This window comes from Ostrea edulis, chromosome 8 (assembly GCF_947568905.1).
Source record: "Ostrea edulis chromosome 8, xbOstEdul1.1, whole genome shotgun sequence".
Lineage (NCBI taxonomy): Eukaryota > Metazoa > Mollusca > Bivalvia > Ostreida > Ostreidae > Ostrea > Ostrea edulis.
Genome location: NC_079171.1, coordinates 3154293 through 3171817, shown reverse-complemented (window position 1 = coordinate 3171817; position 17525 = coordinate 3154293). Strand labels below are relative to the sequence as shown.

At 34.9% G+C, this 17525-nt stretch overlaps 1 protein-coding gene across 3 annotated transcripts in view; it reads right to left on the bottom strand.

Moving 5' to 3' along the window:
- The window catches only part of LOC125660929 (disintegrin and metalloproteinase domain-containing protein 10-like), a 61980-nt gene that overhangs the window by 5194 nt on the left and 39261 nt on the right, over positions 1–17525 (bottom strand). Inside the window, exons 16-18 of one of the 3 annotated variants that reach the window (XM_048892753.2) lie at positions 15950–16089; positions 12060–12236; positions 8516–8532 (exon numbers count right to left, since the gene is read on the bottom strand). In XM_048892753.2, the coding sequence (XP_048748710.2) occupies positions 8516–8532; positions 12060–12236; positions 15950–16089 (334 nt within the window). Of the gene's footprint in view, positions 1–8419; positions 8450–8515; positions 8533–12059; positions 12237–15949; positions 16090–17525 lie in introns of all 3 variants that reach the window. The other 2 variants (XM_048892751.2, XM_048892752.2) reach the window with 2 other exon arrangements.

The window sequence follows — 17525 nt, the reverse complement described above, 5'->3', positions numbered from 1 at the left end:
GTTCCATCGCCAAGCACTCGGCATCAGGTGTGAATGTCACGGCTCCTCGGAGATGACCTTAAAAACAAATGTCCCGTGTCACAGTAGGTGTGGCATGGGAAATAACCCTCACTGCTCAATGGCAGAAAGTGCCGAGCATAGTCCTAAATTTGAGGATGTTCACCGGTCTTGGTGACGTCTCCATATGAGTGAAAAATTCTCGAGCAGTACATTAAGCAAGATACAATCAACTTCCTATAATGAATGACTTCCTATACCGAATTACTCTATAAAACGAATTACTCCACAATGAGTTACCCCATAATAATGAAATGAGTATTTTATGTATGAATTATTTCCTGTAATGAATTACTGTACATTCCTTATTTCACGCGAGTATCTTATATCACGAAATGAATTATTTCCTAGAATTACTGTAGATGCCTTATTTTACCCGAGTATCTAATATCGCGAAATGAATTATTTCCTATAACGAATTACTGTAGATTTCGCGCGAGTATCTAATATCGCGAAATGAATTATTTCCTATAATGAATTACTGTAGATGCCTTATTTTACGCGATTATCTAATATCACGAAATTAATTATTCTTTATAATGAATTACTGTAGATGCCCTATTTCACGCGAGTATCTAATATCGCGAAATGAATTATTTCCTATAATGAATTACTGTAGATGCCTTATTTTACGCGATTATCTAATATCACGAAATTAATTATTCTTTACAATGAATTACTGTACATTCCTTATTTTACGCGAGCATCTAATATCGCGAAATGACTCATAATAGTCAAATAACGAGAACATAAATTCGTGAGTGCACTGTTCATCATGAGTCTTAGCAATATAAAAATAAAAGTAATTATAACTTGAGAGGGATGCTTCACGCGAAATTACACGATAATAAATCCCTCACGTATGTTTATAAGAATTTACAGTACTCTCTACAATGAATGATTTCCTACAATGAAATACTTCAGATGATTGTTTGCTATTATTTGAATTATAACAAACGAGTTAGAGTAACAGAAATCACTGCAAGTGTCCGCTACAGAGACACAGCCATGGTTAGTGTGTAACAAACATGTAACAGAGACACACGCATAAACAGAAAGTGAAAGTGATACAGTGTGCAACATTGGGTAACATACATGTAGCAACAATATACATATACAACACCTAAACAGAAAGTGAAAGTTGAATGTTCTTTATTCTCTCTGTCCACCCATCATGCTATGCGAGTAGCAGGACAATTAAGAAATTTGTATTTCTATGGAAACACTTAGTATTCCGTGTCAGAAATTAAACAGAGAAAATACATTCACTTGGGAGGATTCATATTTCAGAAATTAAGAATTACTTAATTATCAAAGATTGCCTTAAATAACACAGTAACAGTCGATACTCTATATCAGATTGTTCATAGGCCAAACCTGAAACCACCACCAAAAAAAAAAAAAAAAAAAACTACTTGGAATTTACTGCAACATAAATACAAAGCAAAGCTCCAAACAAGGATTAATCAGATTATATGAAGGCAATCTATAATGACCAATCAAATCATAGTGACAGTCTTCAAGGACCAATCAAAATAAAGCAACAGTCTACATATACAAGGACCAATTAAAACATATCCACAATCTTCAAGGACCAATCAAAATGCAGTGACAGTCTATAAGAAGCGATGAAACTACTTGTGTGAGGAAAAACTAAATGCATGGTTATGATGTCCATGAAGCTCTCAATCTATATATGACAATCATGATTCCCGGGCTATGGATTTTGGCCCTAAGATGGGGGCCAATATGATAGGGATTTAGGCCCTAAGATGGGGGCCAATTTAGTTCTCTAGTGAAATAATGTATTCAAAAAATGGACACATTATATTGCTTAAATTCTTGAATATTTCATCTAACCTGGTGATTTTGATTGTCCTTTTTTATTTGAAATCAAATAAACAAAAAGGACTCGGTTATAAGGGGACAATATATGAACAAAAGATTCTGTTATAAGGGGGGACAATATATGAACAAAAGATTATGTTATAAGGGGGACAATATACAAACAAAAGATTCTGTTATAAGGGGAGATAATATCGAAACAAAAGATTCTGTTATAAGGGGAGATAATATCGAAACAAAAGATTCTGTTATAAGGGGAGACAATATCTAAACCAAAGATTCTGTTATAAGGGGACAATATATCAACAAAAGATTCTGTTATAAGGGGAGATAATATCGAAACAAAAGATTCTGTTATAAGGGGGGATATTATATAAACAATAGATTCTGTTATAAGGGGGGACATTATATAAACAAAAGATTCTGTTATAAGGGGAGACAATATATAAACAAAAGATTCTGTTATAAGGGGGGACAATATATAAACAAAAGATTCTGTTATAAGGTGGGGGGGGGGGGGATATATATACAAAAGATTCTGTTATAAGGGGGGGGGGGGGGACAATATAATATCAACAAAAGATTCTGTTATAAGGGGGGACAATATTTAAACAAAAGATTCTGTTATAGGGGGGGGGGGGGGGGGGGGGGCAATATATAAACAAAAGATTCTGTTATAAGGGGACAATATATAAACAAAAGATTCTGCTATAAGGGGAGACAATATATAAACAAAAGATTCTGTTATGAGGGGACAATATATCAACAAAAGATTCTGTTATAAGGGGAGATAATATCGAAACAAAAGATTCTGTTATAAGGGGAGACAATATCTAAACAAAAGATTCTGTTATAAGGGGACAATATATCAACAAAAGATTCTGTTATAAGGGGAGATAATATCGAAACAAAAGATTCTGTTATAAGGGGGGACATTATATAAACAATAGATTCTGTTATAAGGGGGGACATTATATAAACAAAAGATTCTGTTATAAGGGGGGACAATATATAAACAAAAGATTCTCTTATAAGGGGGGGGGGGGGGGGCAATATATAAACAAAAGATTCTGTTATAAGGAGAGACAATATATAAACAAGAGGTACTGTGAGCAATGCTCACTAAGAATACCCCCCCCGCTTACCCCAATCTCCCAAAGGGTGTTGGTAATAGGTATAAACTACCTCTTTTCTGAGTGTAAAAAACAAATGGCATGACAAACCGAACCATATTGCTACTTCGATGCCCAGTGCGCGTGACCTTTGACCTTTTGACCCCAAAATCGATAGGGAACATCTTCATCCCATGGGTAGTCCATATGTATGATATGGTGACTGTAGATGGAAAGGATAACGCTTTAGAGCCCGGAAACCATATTGCTACTTCGATGTCCAGTGTGCTTGACCTTTGACCTTAAAATCGATAGGGATCATCTTCATCCCATGGGTAGTCCATATGTATAATATGGTGACTGTAGGTGGAAAGGATAACGCTTTAGAGCCCGGAAACCATATTGCTACTTCGATGTCCAGTGCACTTGACCTTTAACCTTTTGACCCCAAAATCGATAGGGAACATCTTCATCCCATGGGTAGTCCATATGTATGATATGGTGACTGTAGGTGGAAAGGATAACGCTTTAGAGCCCGGAAACCATATTGCTACTTCGATGTCCAGTGCAATTGACCTTTGACCCCAAAATCGATAGGGAACATCTTCATCCCATGGGTAGTCCATATATATGATATGGTGACGGTAGGTAGAAAGGATAACGCTTTAGAGCCTGGAAACCATATTGCTACTTTGATGTCCAGTGCGCTTGACCTTTGACCTTTTGACCCCAAAATCGATAGGGAACATTTTCATCCCATGGGTAGTCCATATATATGATATGGTGACGGTAGGTGGAAAGGATAATGCTTTAGAGCCCGGAAACCATTGCGTCTACAGACGGACGGACAGACAGATGGACAACCCGATTCCAGTATACCCCCCCCCCCCCCCCCTCACAACTTGTTGCGGGGGGTATAACAAAAGATTCTGTTATAAGGGGGGACAATATATAAACAAAAGATTCTGTTATAAGGGGAGACAATATATCAACAAAAGATTCTGTTATAAGCGGGGACTAATATATACATTTGTATACAAAAGCACCAGACACTTAGAAAGGATTCTGTTTCAAGGAGATAATATAACATAAAACTAAAAGGAAAATAAAATTGAACTGTAGAACAGAGATTCATGGTTACTATCACGTTTTTGGGTTAAGTTTGGAAGTGTCATGTCGTTGTTGAGGTTTTTTTTTATATAAATATATTTCATGGTATATTTTATACACAATAAGATTAGGCAGCAGGCATTAATGTCTACACCAGTCTTCTCACCATGGTAGAAGGCATAAACACATGTAGTAATCGTGTCATAAATTCCAGACACAGAAATACATCTAATAGGTTTACCAAACTTCATGTTGACACGACCTCACCTTGACCTATTTAGTTTTAGAAGCGACCTACTTGTATTAGTTTCTGAAGCGCCCTCTTAACATTAGCTTTAGAAGCGACCTATTTATATTAGTTTCGGAAGCGCCCTCTTTACATTAGCTTTAGAAGCACCCTATTTATATATATTAGCTTTACAACTTTTGTATTCCTATATATATATATTTATATCTATATATATTAGCTTTACAACTTTTGTATTCCTATATATATATATTTATATCTATATATATTAGCTTTACAACTTTTGTATTCCTATATATATATATATATATATATATATATATATATATATATGTACTACTCAGCACAAGAGATCTGGGAGGTAGAAATACCGCTCCTCCCTAGCTATCTAACTATACCGCTTGGTATATCCTAACATACACCACTTCCTCCGATCTTCCCAACACGCAGGCATTTCATGCAGCTCGGGATGGACAGCATCATATTTCACATTAATAATCTAATTAAAACACACATATTCCTCTGATGCAGACTTCCAAAAGTTGCTGTGTTTTGTTTTGTTTTTTTTGCAGATGAAATCCTGTTTATAACAAAATTATAGCAATTTATCAGTACAATGTTTTAGCTTTTGATGGAGGCTTCCAGCTTCTCCATATTAATGTAGCAATATTCCATTATCATCTGAACATGGTGTGTATATATCTCAACTGATTCAATACACAAAAGCTTGTTCTACTTATGATCAATGTTTTAAATAGAGGCAGGCTACTTAAAAACAAGTTGATGTTACAGGGGTTTCAACAGTTTCATTTAAAGTTAGCATTTCCCAAATTTCATGGTTGTTATAACGATCTAGTTTAACAATACAACCTATCATTGGGTCAAATGCTGTCTGACATGTTTCATACTGATTGTTAGGCCATTTTGTATACACTGATTTTGACTACAGATTACTCCGTTTACCACATCAAGAAATAGGGCTCAATACGGGTGTAACCAGTTGACAGAGGATGCTTACTCCTCTTAGGCACCCGATGCCACCTCTGGTGTGTCCAGGGGTCCGTGTTTGCACAACCATCTATTTTGTACTGCTTATAAGAGTTGTGAGAATGATTACTATTCCTTATCATCATCTTTTGATAGAGATCATAGAAATCAATCTTTTAACAGTAGGATTGTGCGTCAAATATAAGCAAAATGTGTATTCAAGAAATTATATAAATTTCAACAGGCCTGAAAAAAGACCAGGAATGTAAATGTCAAACTTCAAACACATAGGCTGAAAGGGTGTTCATTGCTAATCATTGATGACTTTGAGCATTAATGAAATCACTAGCTACTTGTATTTCTAACAATTCAAAAGGTTGATGCCTTTCAGAAGTATATCAAAACCCGAGGTCAACATCATGAGTCCAAGAATTTTGATATGAGAAGAAAGGTCTTGTCGCAATAAATACACAGAGGAAAAATATGAATGCCCTAGAAATAATCGTTCAAAAGTTATGGTCAAGGCTAACAGTTATTTAAAAAGCATATCAAACCCCAGGGTCATATATTTTGGTACCAAATGGTCTTGTCACAAGGAATACACATGTGAAATATGAAAGCCTTAGAAGTAACCACTTAAAACTAACTCTTATGGCCAAGGTTAATTTTTTTTTTCAAAAGTCTGTGAAATAATTCTGGTACCAAAATAGGTTTTGTCACTAGGGATAAACAAGCAAAATATGAAAGTCCTATCACCATCCATTCAAAATGAAAGTTGGGGTGGTATTTAACTAGAAAATGACACATTTAAAGGAGCCTACATAGAGCCTCATTCACGCTATTGTAGTTCTAATGATTAATTAAAACCCTATCAATATTGTAGTCCTAATGATTAATTAAAACCCTATCAATAGTTCTGTATTGACAATATTTCAATCTGTTGTATGTTCTACAACATATTCTAAGACATAATGTGGTGGTAATTTAGATGTAAATGCGATATTTCTTTGCTTTTCGGTGTTTGTGCTTCTGGGAGTAAGCCAAGGAGTTGTGCTGTGATGCTATTTTATCAAGCTTTCTGTTTATTTAAAGCTCGTGGGACACATGGGTGGAAGTTTTTATCAAATCCCTTACTAAAATTCTAATCGAATAGTCTCAAGAATTTTTTTTCACACAGGTGATTAAACCAATGAAACTTTCTTCATTTTTTCTCAATCAAACAAAATATATTTAAGTCTCAACTTTGTATGTCAATTCAAGTTTCTTTTGTCAATAATACATGTATAATATTTACAGTGATGTCAGCATTCCCCCTCAATAAACAAACAAATCAGTGATCTGACATGACACATGATGAATTTCCAGAATTCCCACGTTTCCCTTCCATCAAGTGACTAGCATTGTGATATGAAAGACCATCAGACAGAGGCAAATCATGTGTCATAAACCAACAGTGATGTCACAAATCTGTGATGTCATAATTCAGTGATGTCACAATTCAGGGATCTGCTAGATGGGCTTATACAGCTATGAATTCTATAGATATGATAGAATAGGTTAATTTCATAGATGTCCTGCTTTGGTGAACAATGTTGAAAATTAATCGCATCATCTTCTGAAGTTCAAAAATTACAAAAATGAGTGAACTTGAAAAGAAATAATCTTTTTTTTCTCTCATTCAGTTGTCTTAAAGGAAACAATTGCTTGGTTTAACGAAAGAAGGTACTAAGAATCCCAACCAAAAAACTAAACTAAACTAAACTGATCTGTAAGCTAATAGCAATACAGTAAAGTCTAATTATATAGAACTCTGATTATAACAAAGCAAGGCTTCACTGTATAAACACCTATAGAATGGACATATATTACACATACAGTGAAGTCTAATTATAAAGAACTCTACTATAACAAAGCAAGGTTTCACTGTATAAACACCTATAGAATGGACATATATTATATATACAGTGAAGTCTAATTATAAAGAACTCTACTATAACAAAGCAAGGCTTCACTGTATAAACACCTATAGAATGGACATATATTAACACATACAGTGAAGTCTAATTATATAGAACTCTGATTACAACAAAGCAAGGCTCTATGTAAATCTGCTTCATTGTATAAAAACCTAGAGAATAGACAAATATTAACACATACTCTAATTTAGCTATGCTATGTTGAAGTTATAAATCACAGGATACAACAGAATACAAGTGTTAGGATAGCCGGTTGTACTGTATCAGGGTCAAGACTTAATAACTGTCATAAGAATTATCTTCCCTCTTCACTATGTCAGAGACTTTCAGATTTGAATGCAAGAAACAAAAATAATATTTAGCATGAAATTTTACATCATACTTTTGTTTTGATGAAATAAAACCACACAAACATATGAATATCTGATATTCATATTGGGAAATTATGTTTTCAAAATTTCAAAACAAACACAATTCTGATTATAACTTTGAACACCTATGATTCTGATAGTAACTTTAAACACCTATGATTCTGATTATAACTTTTAACACCTGTGATTCTGATTATAACTTTTAACACCTGTGATTCTGATTATAACTTTTAACACCTGTGATTCTGATAGTAACTTTAAACACCTATGATTCTGATTATAACTTTTAACACCTGTGATTCTGATAGTAACTTTTAACACCTATGATTCTGACAGTAACTTTTAACACCTGTGATTCTGATAGTAACTTCTAATATCTATGATTCTATTTTTAGCTTTTGATGCTGTGCTGTGAAATAATTATCACCATTCTGAATATTCTATGTTTGACAAGACTGTAATAAACTCATCATGGACCTCATGACATCACTTAGAAATCAAATGTCAGTTTCAATTCAATTAATAAATCTTGACCTTGATGATATATCTATGATGTAATAAGATTTTAGGTTTTTCTGTACACTAAATACATGAATACTCTTCACAACTTGTGAGAACAGTTAATGAGACAGAGACATCTTCTCACGTTTGTATTACCGTGGTTACAGACATGGGTTTATGAACACAGAGATTTGCCTTTGTCTGTATACTTACACTTAGTAAAGGCCCACGACTGTCCGAGTTCTACAAGATATCGTAACACCGTCAACTAACATAATGTAATTATCAATATTTCATAATGCTACTTACCTGTGACCGTCAGGTTTCTACAAGATATCGTAACCCGTCAGCTCACATAATGTAATTATTCCTTTATAACACGACTCAATGTGATAATTGTTTTATAACACTTCTCACTTAATGTAATTATTCCTTTATAACACGACTCACTTAATGTGATAATTGTTTTATAACACGACTCACTTAATGTGATAATTGTTTTATAACACTACTCACTTAATGTGATTATTGTTTTATAACACTACTCACTTAATGTGATTATTGTTTTATAACACGACTCACTTAATGTGATAATTGTTTTATAACACTTCTCACTTAATGTAATTATTCCTTTATAACACGACTCACTTAATGTGATTATTGTTTTATAACACGACTCACTTAATGTGATAATTGTTTTATAACACGACTCACTTAATGTAATTATTGTTTTATAACACGACTCACTTAATGTGAAAATTGTTTTATAACACTACTCAATGTAATTATTGTTTTATAACACGACTCACTTAATGTGATAATTGTTTTATAACACTACTCAATGTAATTATTGTTTTATAACACTACTCACTTAATGTGATAATTGTTTTATAACACGACTCACTTAATGTGATTATTGTTTTATAACACGACTCACTTAATGTGATAATTGTTTTATAACACTACTCATTTAATGTAATTATTGTTTTATAACACTACTCATTTAATGTGATAATTGTTTTATAACACGACTCACTTAATGTGATAATTGTTTTATAACACGACTCATTTAATGTAATTATTGTTTTATAACACTACTCATTTAATGTGATAATTGTTTTATAACACGACTCATTTAATGTGATAATTGTTTTATAACACGACTCAATGTAATTATTGAATTATAACACGACTCACTTAATGTAATTATTGTTTTATAACACTACTCACATAATGTTATTATTGTTTTATAACACGACTCATTTAATGTAATTATTGTTTTATAACACTACTCACTTAATGTGATAATTGTTTTATAACACTGTTCATATAATGTAATTATTGCTTTATATTTTCCTGACATTTCATTTACTGTGCAATTATCATGGAATTTCCCTTAATCTCACGGTAAAAGTGAAAACGGCTACTTAGAAGACTTTGACAGCAAGTTTACAGTGAGAGAAATCTTTGGATAAGGAACTTATGATAGAGGGCCCAGGTATAATTTCCACACAATGACAAGAAATCTTTTTCATTATTACCACACAAAGACGTAAAATTTCACGGAATTTAACAAGATTTTGTATTCTTTCAATTTCAATTGTTTAATTTTTCGTTACCACTTAACATTTAACATCCAATGAAATTTCACAATTAACATCCAATGAAATTTCACCAAACAGCCAATGAAATCTCACATCTCATCCAATGAAATTTAAGAGGAAGAAACTCATGTGCTATCAGAATAACATACAGTTATGCCCCTTTCCCAACAGAAGCTTGACACATCATGTGACATGTCATGTGATGTGTTAGTGAGACATAGTAAATCTACTAACAACTACAGTTTTAATTCAGTTAAGCACCAAAACCAAAACAAAAAAAAACAACAAAAAAATAAAAAGTAACAAAAACAGATCACCAAGTTAATACTAATACTCAATGTTAAAACTGTGTGTGCATAATCTCGGTGTCAGACGGATCACAGATTACCATGGATACAGAAAACGTCACTATGACAATAAACTGTGTGCATAATCTCGGTGTCAGACGGATCACAGATTACCATGGATACAGAAAACGTCACTATGACAATAAACTGTGTGCCTAATCTCGGTGTCAGACGGATCACAGATTACCATGGATTCAGAAAACGTCACTATGACAATAAACTGGATTATGTAGAAATTAACTTTCCACTTTTACCGTGTTTTCTGTTGTAGCAGAGTAAAGGACAACATTTGTTTGAGGTTCGAATACAAATAATTCCCTAAATATTCCAATACTGACGTTCAATTAGATCCCTGATCTGAATATCAATATTAATGATGTTCATTTAGACCCCTGATCTGAATATCAATATTCCTGATGTTCATTTAGACCCCTGATCTGAATGTCAATATTCCTGATGTTCATTTAGACTCCTGATCTGAATATCAATATTAATGATGTTCATTTAGACCCCTGATCTGAATATCAATATTCCTGATGTTCATTTAGACCCCTGATCTGAATATCAATATTCCTGATGTTCATATAGACCCCTGATCTGAATTTGGATTTCAGTGTCTGGGTCTATATGGACACGCTGCTCACTGAAGATTAGGCCACACTGCTAACAAACCTATCCCTCCACACGGTCGCATCTCCACAGTTAACCGTGTCACGATTCAATCCGCAAGTTTAAAATTTCCTAAATTTACATAACAATGCATTTCGCACGTATACTTTAACTTCTCAGGTGACTAGTGAATAGTGCTGCAGATCTCACTGGTATCAGGGAAACAAAACTCACAAGAGGTACTGTGAGCAATGCTCACTAAGAATACCCCCCGCTTACCCCAATCTCCCAAAGGGTGTTGTTAATAGGTAAAACTTCAGTATTATGATCCAAAAGGTATCTAGGAACACAGCATCTCCATGCGATGAAAAAAGCCATTAAAGAATTGAAATGGAAATCATATTGCTACTTCGATGTCCAGTGTGCGTGACCTTTGACCTTTTGACCCCAAAATCGATAGGAAACATCTTCATCCCATGGGTAGTCCATATGTATGATATGGTGACTGTAGGTGGAAAGGATAACGCTTTAGAGCCCGGAAACCATATTGCTACTTCGATGTCCAGTGCACTTGACCTTTGACCTTGTGACCCCAAAATCGATAGGGAACATCTTCATCCCATGGGTAGTCCATATGTATGATTTGGTGACTGTAGGTGGAAAGGATAACGCTTTAGAGCCCCGAAACCATATTGCTACTTCGATGTTCAGTGCGCTTGACCTTTGACCTTTTGACCCAAAAATCGATAGGGAACATCTTCATCCCATGGGTAGTCCATATGTATGATTTGGTGACTGTAGGTGGAAAGGATAACGCTTTAGAGCCCGGAAACCATATTGCTACTTCGATGTCTAGTGCACTTGACCTTTGACCTTTTGACCCCAAAATCGATAGGGAACATCTTCATCCCATGGGTAGTCCATATGTATGATATGGTGACTGTAGGTGGAAAGGATAACGCTTTAGAGCCCGGAAACCACATTGCTACTTCAATGTCCAGTGCGCTTGACCTTTGACCTTTTGACCCCAAAATCGATAGGGAACATCTTCATCCCATGGGTAGTCCATACGTATGATATGGTGATGGTAGGTGGAAAGGATAACGCTTTAGAGCCCGGAAACCATTGCGTCTACAGACGGACAGACAGACAGACGGACAACCCGATTCCAGTATACCCCCCCCCCCCACAACTTGTTGCGGGGGGTATAAAAATGGAGACGTTAATTCAAGTTTTATCACTTTGACTGCGAGAGTTATAGCATCAGTTGTATGTTTGGTTTCTAACACTCACCTGCTGAGCTCTATATTGCTGTGGACGACTCCGCCTGCGTCGTAAAGTGTCTCCAAATTTCTGCGCTGGTTTTGCGTTCGGATTGGAGCTGGGTGTGTGAACAGCACAGATTTTAATGAAGAGTCCCATGAACAGGATTAATCCGATGCCCATTAACATCACAGCCCACCAATATTCCTGTACAGAACAATCGAATGAAAGATAACAAACAGTGATCAATCTCATTAACATCACAGCCCACCAATATTCCTGTACAGAACAATCCAATGAAAGATAACAAACAGTGATCAATCTCATTAACATCACAGCCCACCAATATTCCTGTACAGAACAATCCAATGAAAGGTGAAGATAACAAACAGTGATCAATCTCATTAACATCACAGCCCACCAATATTCCTGTACAGAACAATCCAATGAAAGGTGAAGATAACAAACAGTGATCAATCTCATTAACATCACAGCCCACCAATATTCCTGTACAGAACAATCAAATGAAAGGTGAAGATAACAAACAGTGATCAATCTCATTAACATCACAGCCCACCAATATTCCTGTACAGAACAATCGAATGAAAGGTGAAGATAACAGTGATCAATCTCATTAACATCACAGCCCACCAATATTCCTGTACAGAACAATCCAATGAAAGGTGAAGATAACAGTGATCAATCTCATTAACATCACAGCCCACCAATATTCCTGTACAGAACAAGCGAATGAAAGGTGAAGATAACAAACAGTGATCAATCTCATTAACATCACAGTCCACCAATATTCCTGTACAGAACAATCCAATGAAAGATAACAAACAGTGATCAATCTCATTAACATCACAGCCCACCAATATTCCTGTACAGAACAATCCAATGAAAGATAACAAACAGTGATCAATCTCATTAACATCACAGCCCACCAATATTCCTGTACAGAACAATCCAATGAAAGGTGAAGATAACAAACAGTGATCAATCTCATTAACATCACAGCCCACCAATATTCCTGTACAGAACAATCCAATGAAAGGTGAAGATAACAAACAGTGATCAATCTCATTAACATCACAGCCCACCAATATTCCTGTACAGAACAATCAAATGAAAGGTGAAGATAACAAACAGTGATCAATCTCATTAACATCACAGCCCAATATTCCTGTACAGAACAATCGAATGAAAGGTGAAGATAACAGTGATCAATCTCATTAACATCACAGCCCACCAATATTCCTGTACAGAACAATCGAATGAAAGGTGAAGATAACAGTGATCAATCTCATTAACATCACAGCCCACCAATATTCCTGTACAGAACAATCGAATGAAAGGTGAAGATAACAAACAGTGATCAATCTCATTAACATCACAGCCCACCAATATTCCTGTACAGAACAATCGAATGAAAGGTGAAGATAACAAACAGTGATCAATCTCATTAACATCACAGCCCACCAATATTCCTGTACAGAACAATCGAATGAAAGGTGAAGATAACAAACAGTGATCAATCTCATTAACATCACAGCCCACCAATATTCCTGTACAGAACAATCCAATGAAAGATAACAAACAGTGATCAATCTCATTAACATCACAGCCCACCAATATTCCTGTACAGAACAATCCAATGAAAGATAACAAACAGTGATCAATCTCATTAACATCACAGCCCACCAATATTCCTGTACAGAACAATCAAATGAAAGGTGAAGATAACAAACAGTGATCAATCTCATAACTCCTACAAGCAATACAAAATAGATAGTTGGGCAAACACGGACCCCTGAACACACCAGAGGTGGGATCAGGTGCCTAGTAGGAGTAAGCATCCCCTGTCGACCGGTCAAACCCGCCGTGAGCCCTATTTCCTGATCAGTTAAACGGAGTTATCCGCAGTCAAAATTAGTGTGCCAAGAACGGCTTAACAATCGGTATGAAACACATAAACATCGCTCTAGTCCACAAGCAGTCGTTATATTTGACTTCTTCTGATTTTCTGTGTACTTTCTGCATATTAATTTTATATCAATGAAGTATTTGTCTGAATCCTCATGCCATTTCATATTTGTTTCCCATTCAGACCTAAACAGATTCCAATGTTTTTTTATTTACTTTTTTCATATGAGTGATCATAATCCTCATTCCTTCCAAACATCACCATGTTGTTTTCCTTCAGTAACTTGTAGAGATGGAAAGTGAAAGTAGAGTAGTTCTAGATCTTTAACAGATGCACATTACAGGACTCATGCTTGTATTTTTAAACATGGAGATGACAGAGAATTTAGAATTGAAAAACACCTATCCAACACTGATGCAATACGAAAGAAAACTAGGATTTGAAAACACAATGTAGTCGTTTAAAACTTTGATTGACACAATGACACAGGTAACCAGATTACAGAATTTGTTTGAAAACAATGTAGTCGTTTAAAACTTTGATTGACACAATGACACAGGTAACCAGATTACAGAATTTGTTTGTCTGGAAGAAACAAAAGCCGCCGTTGGCAACAGCTAATTTCTTATCTCTACAATAGCTACAAACACAAACAATGCAGGGAAACAGAATCGATCTAAACCCCCTCCCCCTACCACTCTCCCAGACCACCAGAAATGGCTAATCCCAATTTCATGTTTTTTACAAGTAATTATTAATACATTTCAAATTCCACAAAGGGCAAGAACTATTGGGCAACTCGGAGATTGTGTATTAGAGTAATCTATTGATGTATTAGAGTAATCTATTGTGTATTAGAATAATCTATTGTGTATTAGAGTAATCTATTGTGTATTAGAGTAATATATTGTGTACTAGAGTAATCTATTGATGTACTAGAGTAATCTATTGTGTATTAGAGTAATCTATTGTGTATTAGAGTAATCTATTGATGTACTAGAGTAATCTATTGTGTATTAGAGTAATCAATTGATGTATTAGAGTAATCTATTGTGTATTACAGTAATCTATTGTGTACTAGAGTAATCTATTGATGTACTAGAGTAATCTATTGTGTATTAGAGTAATCTATTGTGTACTAGAGTAATCTATTGTGTATTAGAGTACTCTATTGTGTACTAGAGTAATCTATTGTGTATTAGAGTAATCTATTGATGTATTAGAGTAATCTATTGTGTATTAGAGTAATCTATTGATGTATTAGAGTAATCTATTGATGAACTAGAGTAATCTATTGATGTATTAGAGTAATCTATTGTGTACTAGAGTAATCTATTGTGTACTAGAGTAATCTATTGTGTATGAGAGTAATCTATTGATGTATTAGAGTAATCTATTGGTGTATTACAGTAATCTATTGTGTGTTAGAGTAATCTATTGTGTGTTAGAGTAATCTATTGATGTATTAGAGTAATCTATTGATGTATTAGAGTAATTTATTGTGTATTAGAGTAATTTATTGTGTACTAGAGTAATCTATTGATGTATTAGAGTAATCTATTGTGTACTAGAGTAATCTATTGTGTATTAGAGTAATCTATTGATGAATGGTAAAATAATCGAGTTTCCTGTGACAGAACAAGACGAACAGACAATCAGAATTCGTAATTACGATTATCTAGTTTTTAATGCTACTAGTGTGTGTACTTACAATTATCTACTAGTGTGTGTAATTACAATTATCTACTACTGTGTACTTATAATTATCTACTAGTGTGTGTGCTTACAATTATCTACTAGTGTGTATACTTACAATTATCTACTAGTGTGTGTAATTACAATTATCTCCTAGTGTGTATACTTACAATTATCTACTAGTGTGTGTAATTACAATTATCTACTAGTGTGTGTAATTACAATTATCTACTACTGTGTACTTATAATTATCTACTAGTGTGTGTGCTTACAATTATCTACTAGTGTGTGTACTTACAATTATCCAGTTCTTAATGTTGCTCAGTGTTTTTTCGCTGAAGATCAGATTTTTCAACCTTTGTAATGGTCCTTCATTGTCAACACCACGGCAACGGGAAAATACATCACAGTAACCTTGGTAATTATTACAGGGTGAACCTAAATATAAAACAAAAGAAATTATCACAGGGTGAACCTAAATATAACACAAGAGAAAACACCTCATATTGCAGTCTATGCAAAAGTAACATGACCGTCGGTTTTTTTCCCCAGTAAAATTTGGGTAGGGTTCATAGAAAAAATCCGGATACAAGAACGAGTGGCTGATGAAAAAAAAGCACCAGTTGCCATTTTCCCCCTTCTCATTGGTTTTAAAAACAAATTTTTAAATTAAAAGCAATTGAAACCTCGTAAATTTGCGTGAATTAGAACGTTTTCCCCTATAATAATAAGATATATGCTTGGCTACTCTTTGTCATTATTTACGATGTTGATTTCACCCCAGCATTGACAGAAATGTTACACGCCATGTAAGGATAACCTGCAGTCATCTGAACATATTCTGTTGGTATCTGAGTAGTGAGAAAATGTTAATCTCACCACAGTAGTGATTTAAATCTCTGTTGGATAAAAATCCACATGTTGTGCACATCAATCGGTCACTGTATTTGTTGTGCACATCAATCGGTCACAGTATTTGTTGTTTTTGTACAAAATCTGAACGGAACCGGAATCTGGAATTCGTGATCGAATCGAATGGTATCGAAATTTTCGTTGCAGCCCACAGTCCTAAATATTTTTCTTGAGTGCAATAAATCACATTATACACTAGAGCATTGTTTCAATTTTATTTGATAAAGTTTTTTGAATTTGTCACATTTACTTGATATCCCATATGATACTTAACTTTATTGAACAATATGCTGGGTCTGGTAAATTTTAAATATTTTCACCATTTGTCCTGTAAAACTCATAGACTGATATAACTCTGATAACCTTTACAGGGGATTTAGAACCTTGGTTCAAAGGTGTACCTCAATATACATTGTAAAATAGCTCAACAATAGCATAAGCCTAAAATATGTCATCTTCACTGTCACACTAGTCATCTTGGCAATTCATACAGGGTAGATCTAAAATATCATAGTTACAATTCTGATAGAAAATGAGCTGCTTTTCCTTACACAGTCCTTACTAAGGTTGTAGCATACCCCCCTCCCATATCATACAGTCCCCCCCCCCCCCTCTCCCATATCATACAGTCCCCCCCTCCCATATCATATAGTCCCCCCTTCCACATCATACAGTCCACCCCTCCCATATCATACAGCCCCCCCTCCCATATCATACAGTCCCCCTCCCATACCATACAGTCCCCCCTCCCATGTCACACAGTTCTCCCCCCCCCCCCCCCCCCCCCATTCCAAGAAAACTTGCTTGAGCATCAACATATCTACATACATATGTGGTGAAAGCAGACGACTTATGACAATTGGTCTTCAGTCATTTATGTTTTACATTACACAGTCCTCACTCCCTGCTCGTTTTAAACCCCACCCCTTAATATTCAGAAAGAAAGCTGGTAGCTTTAACAG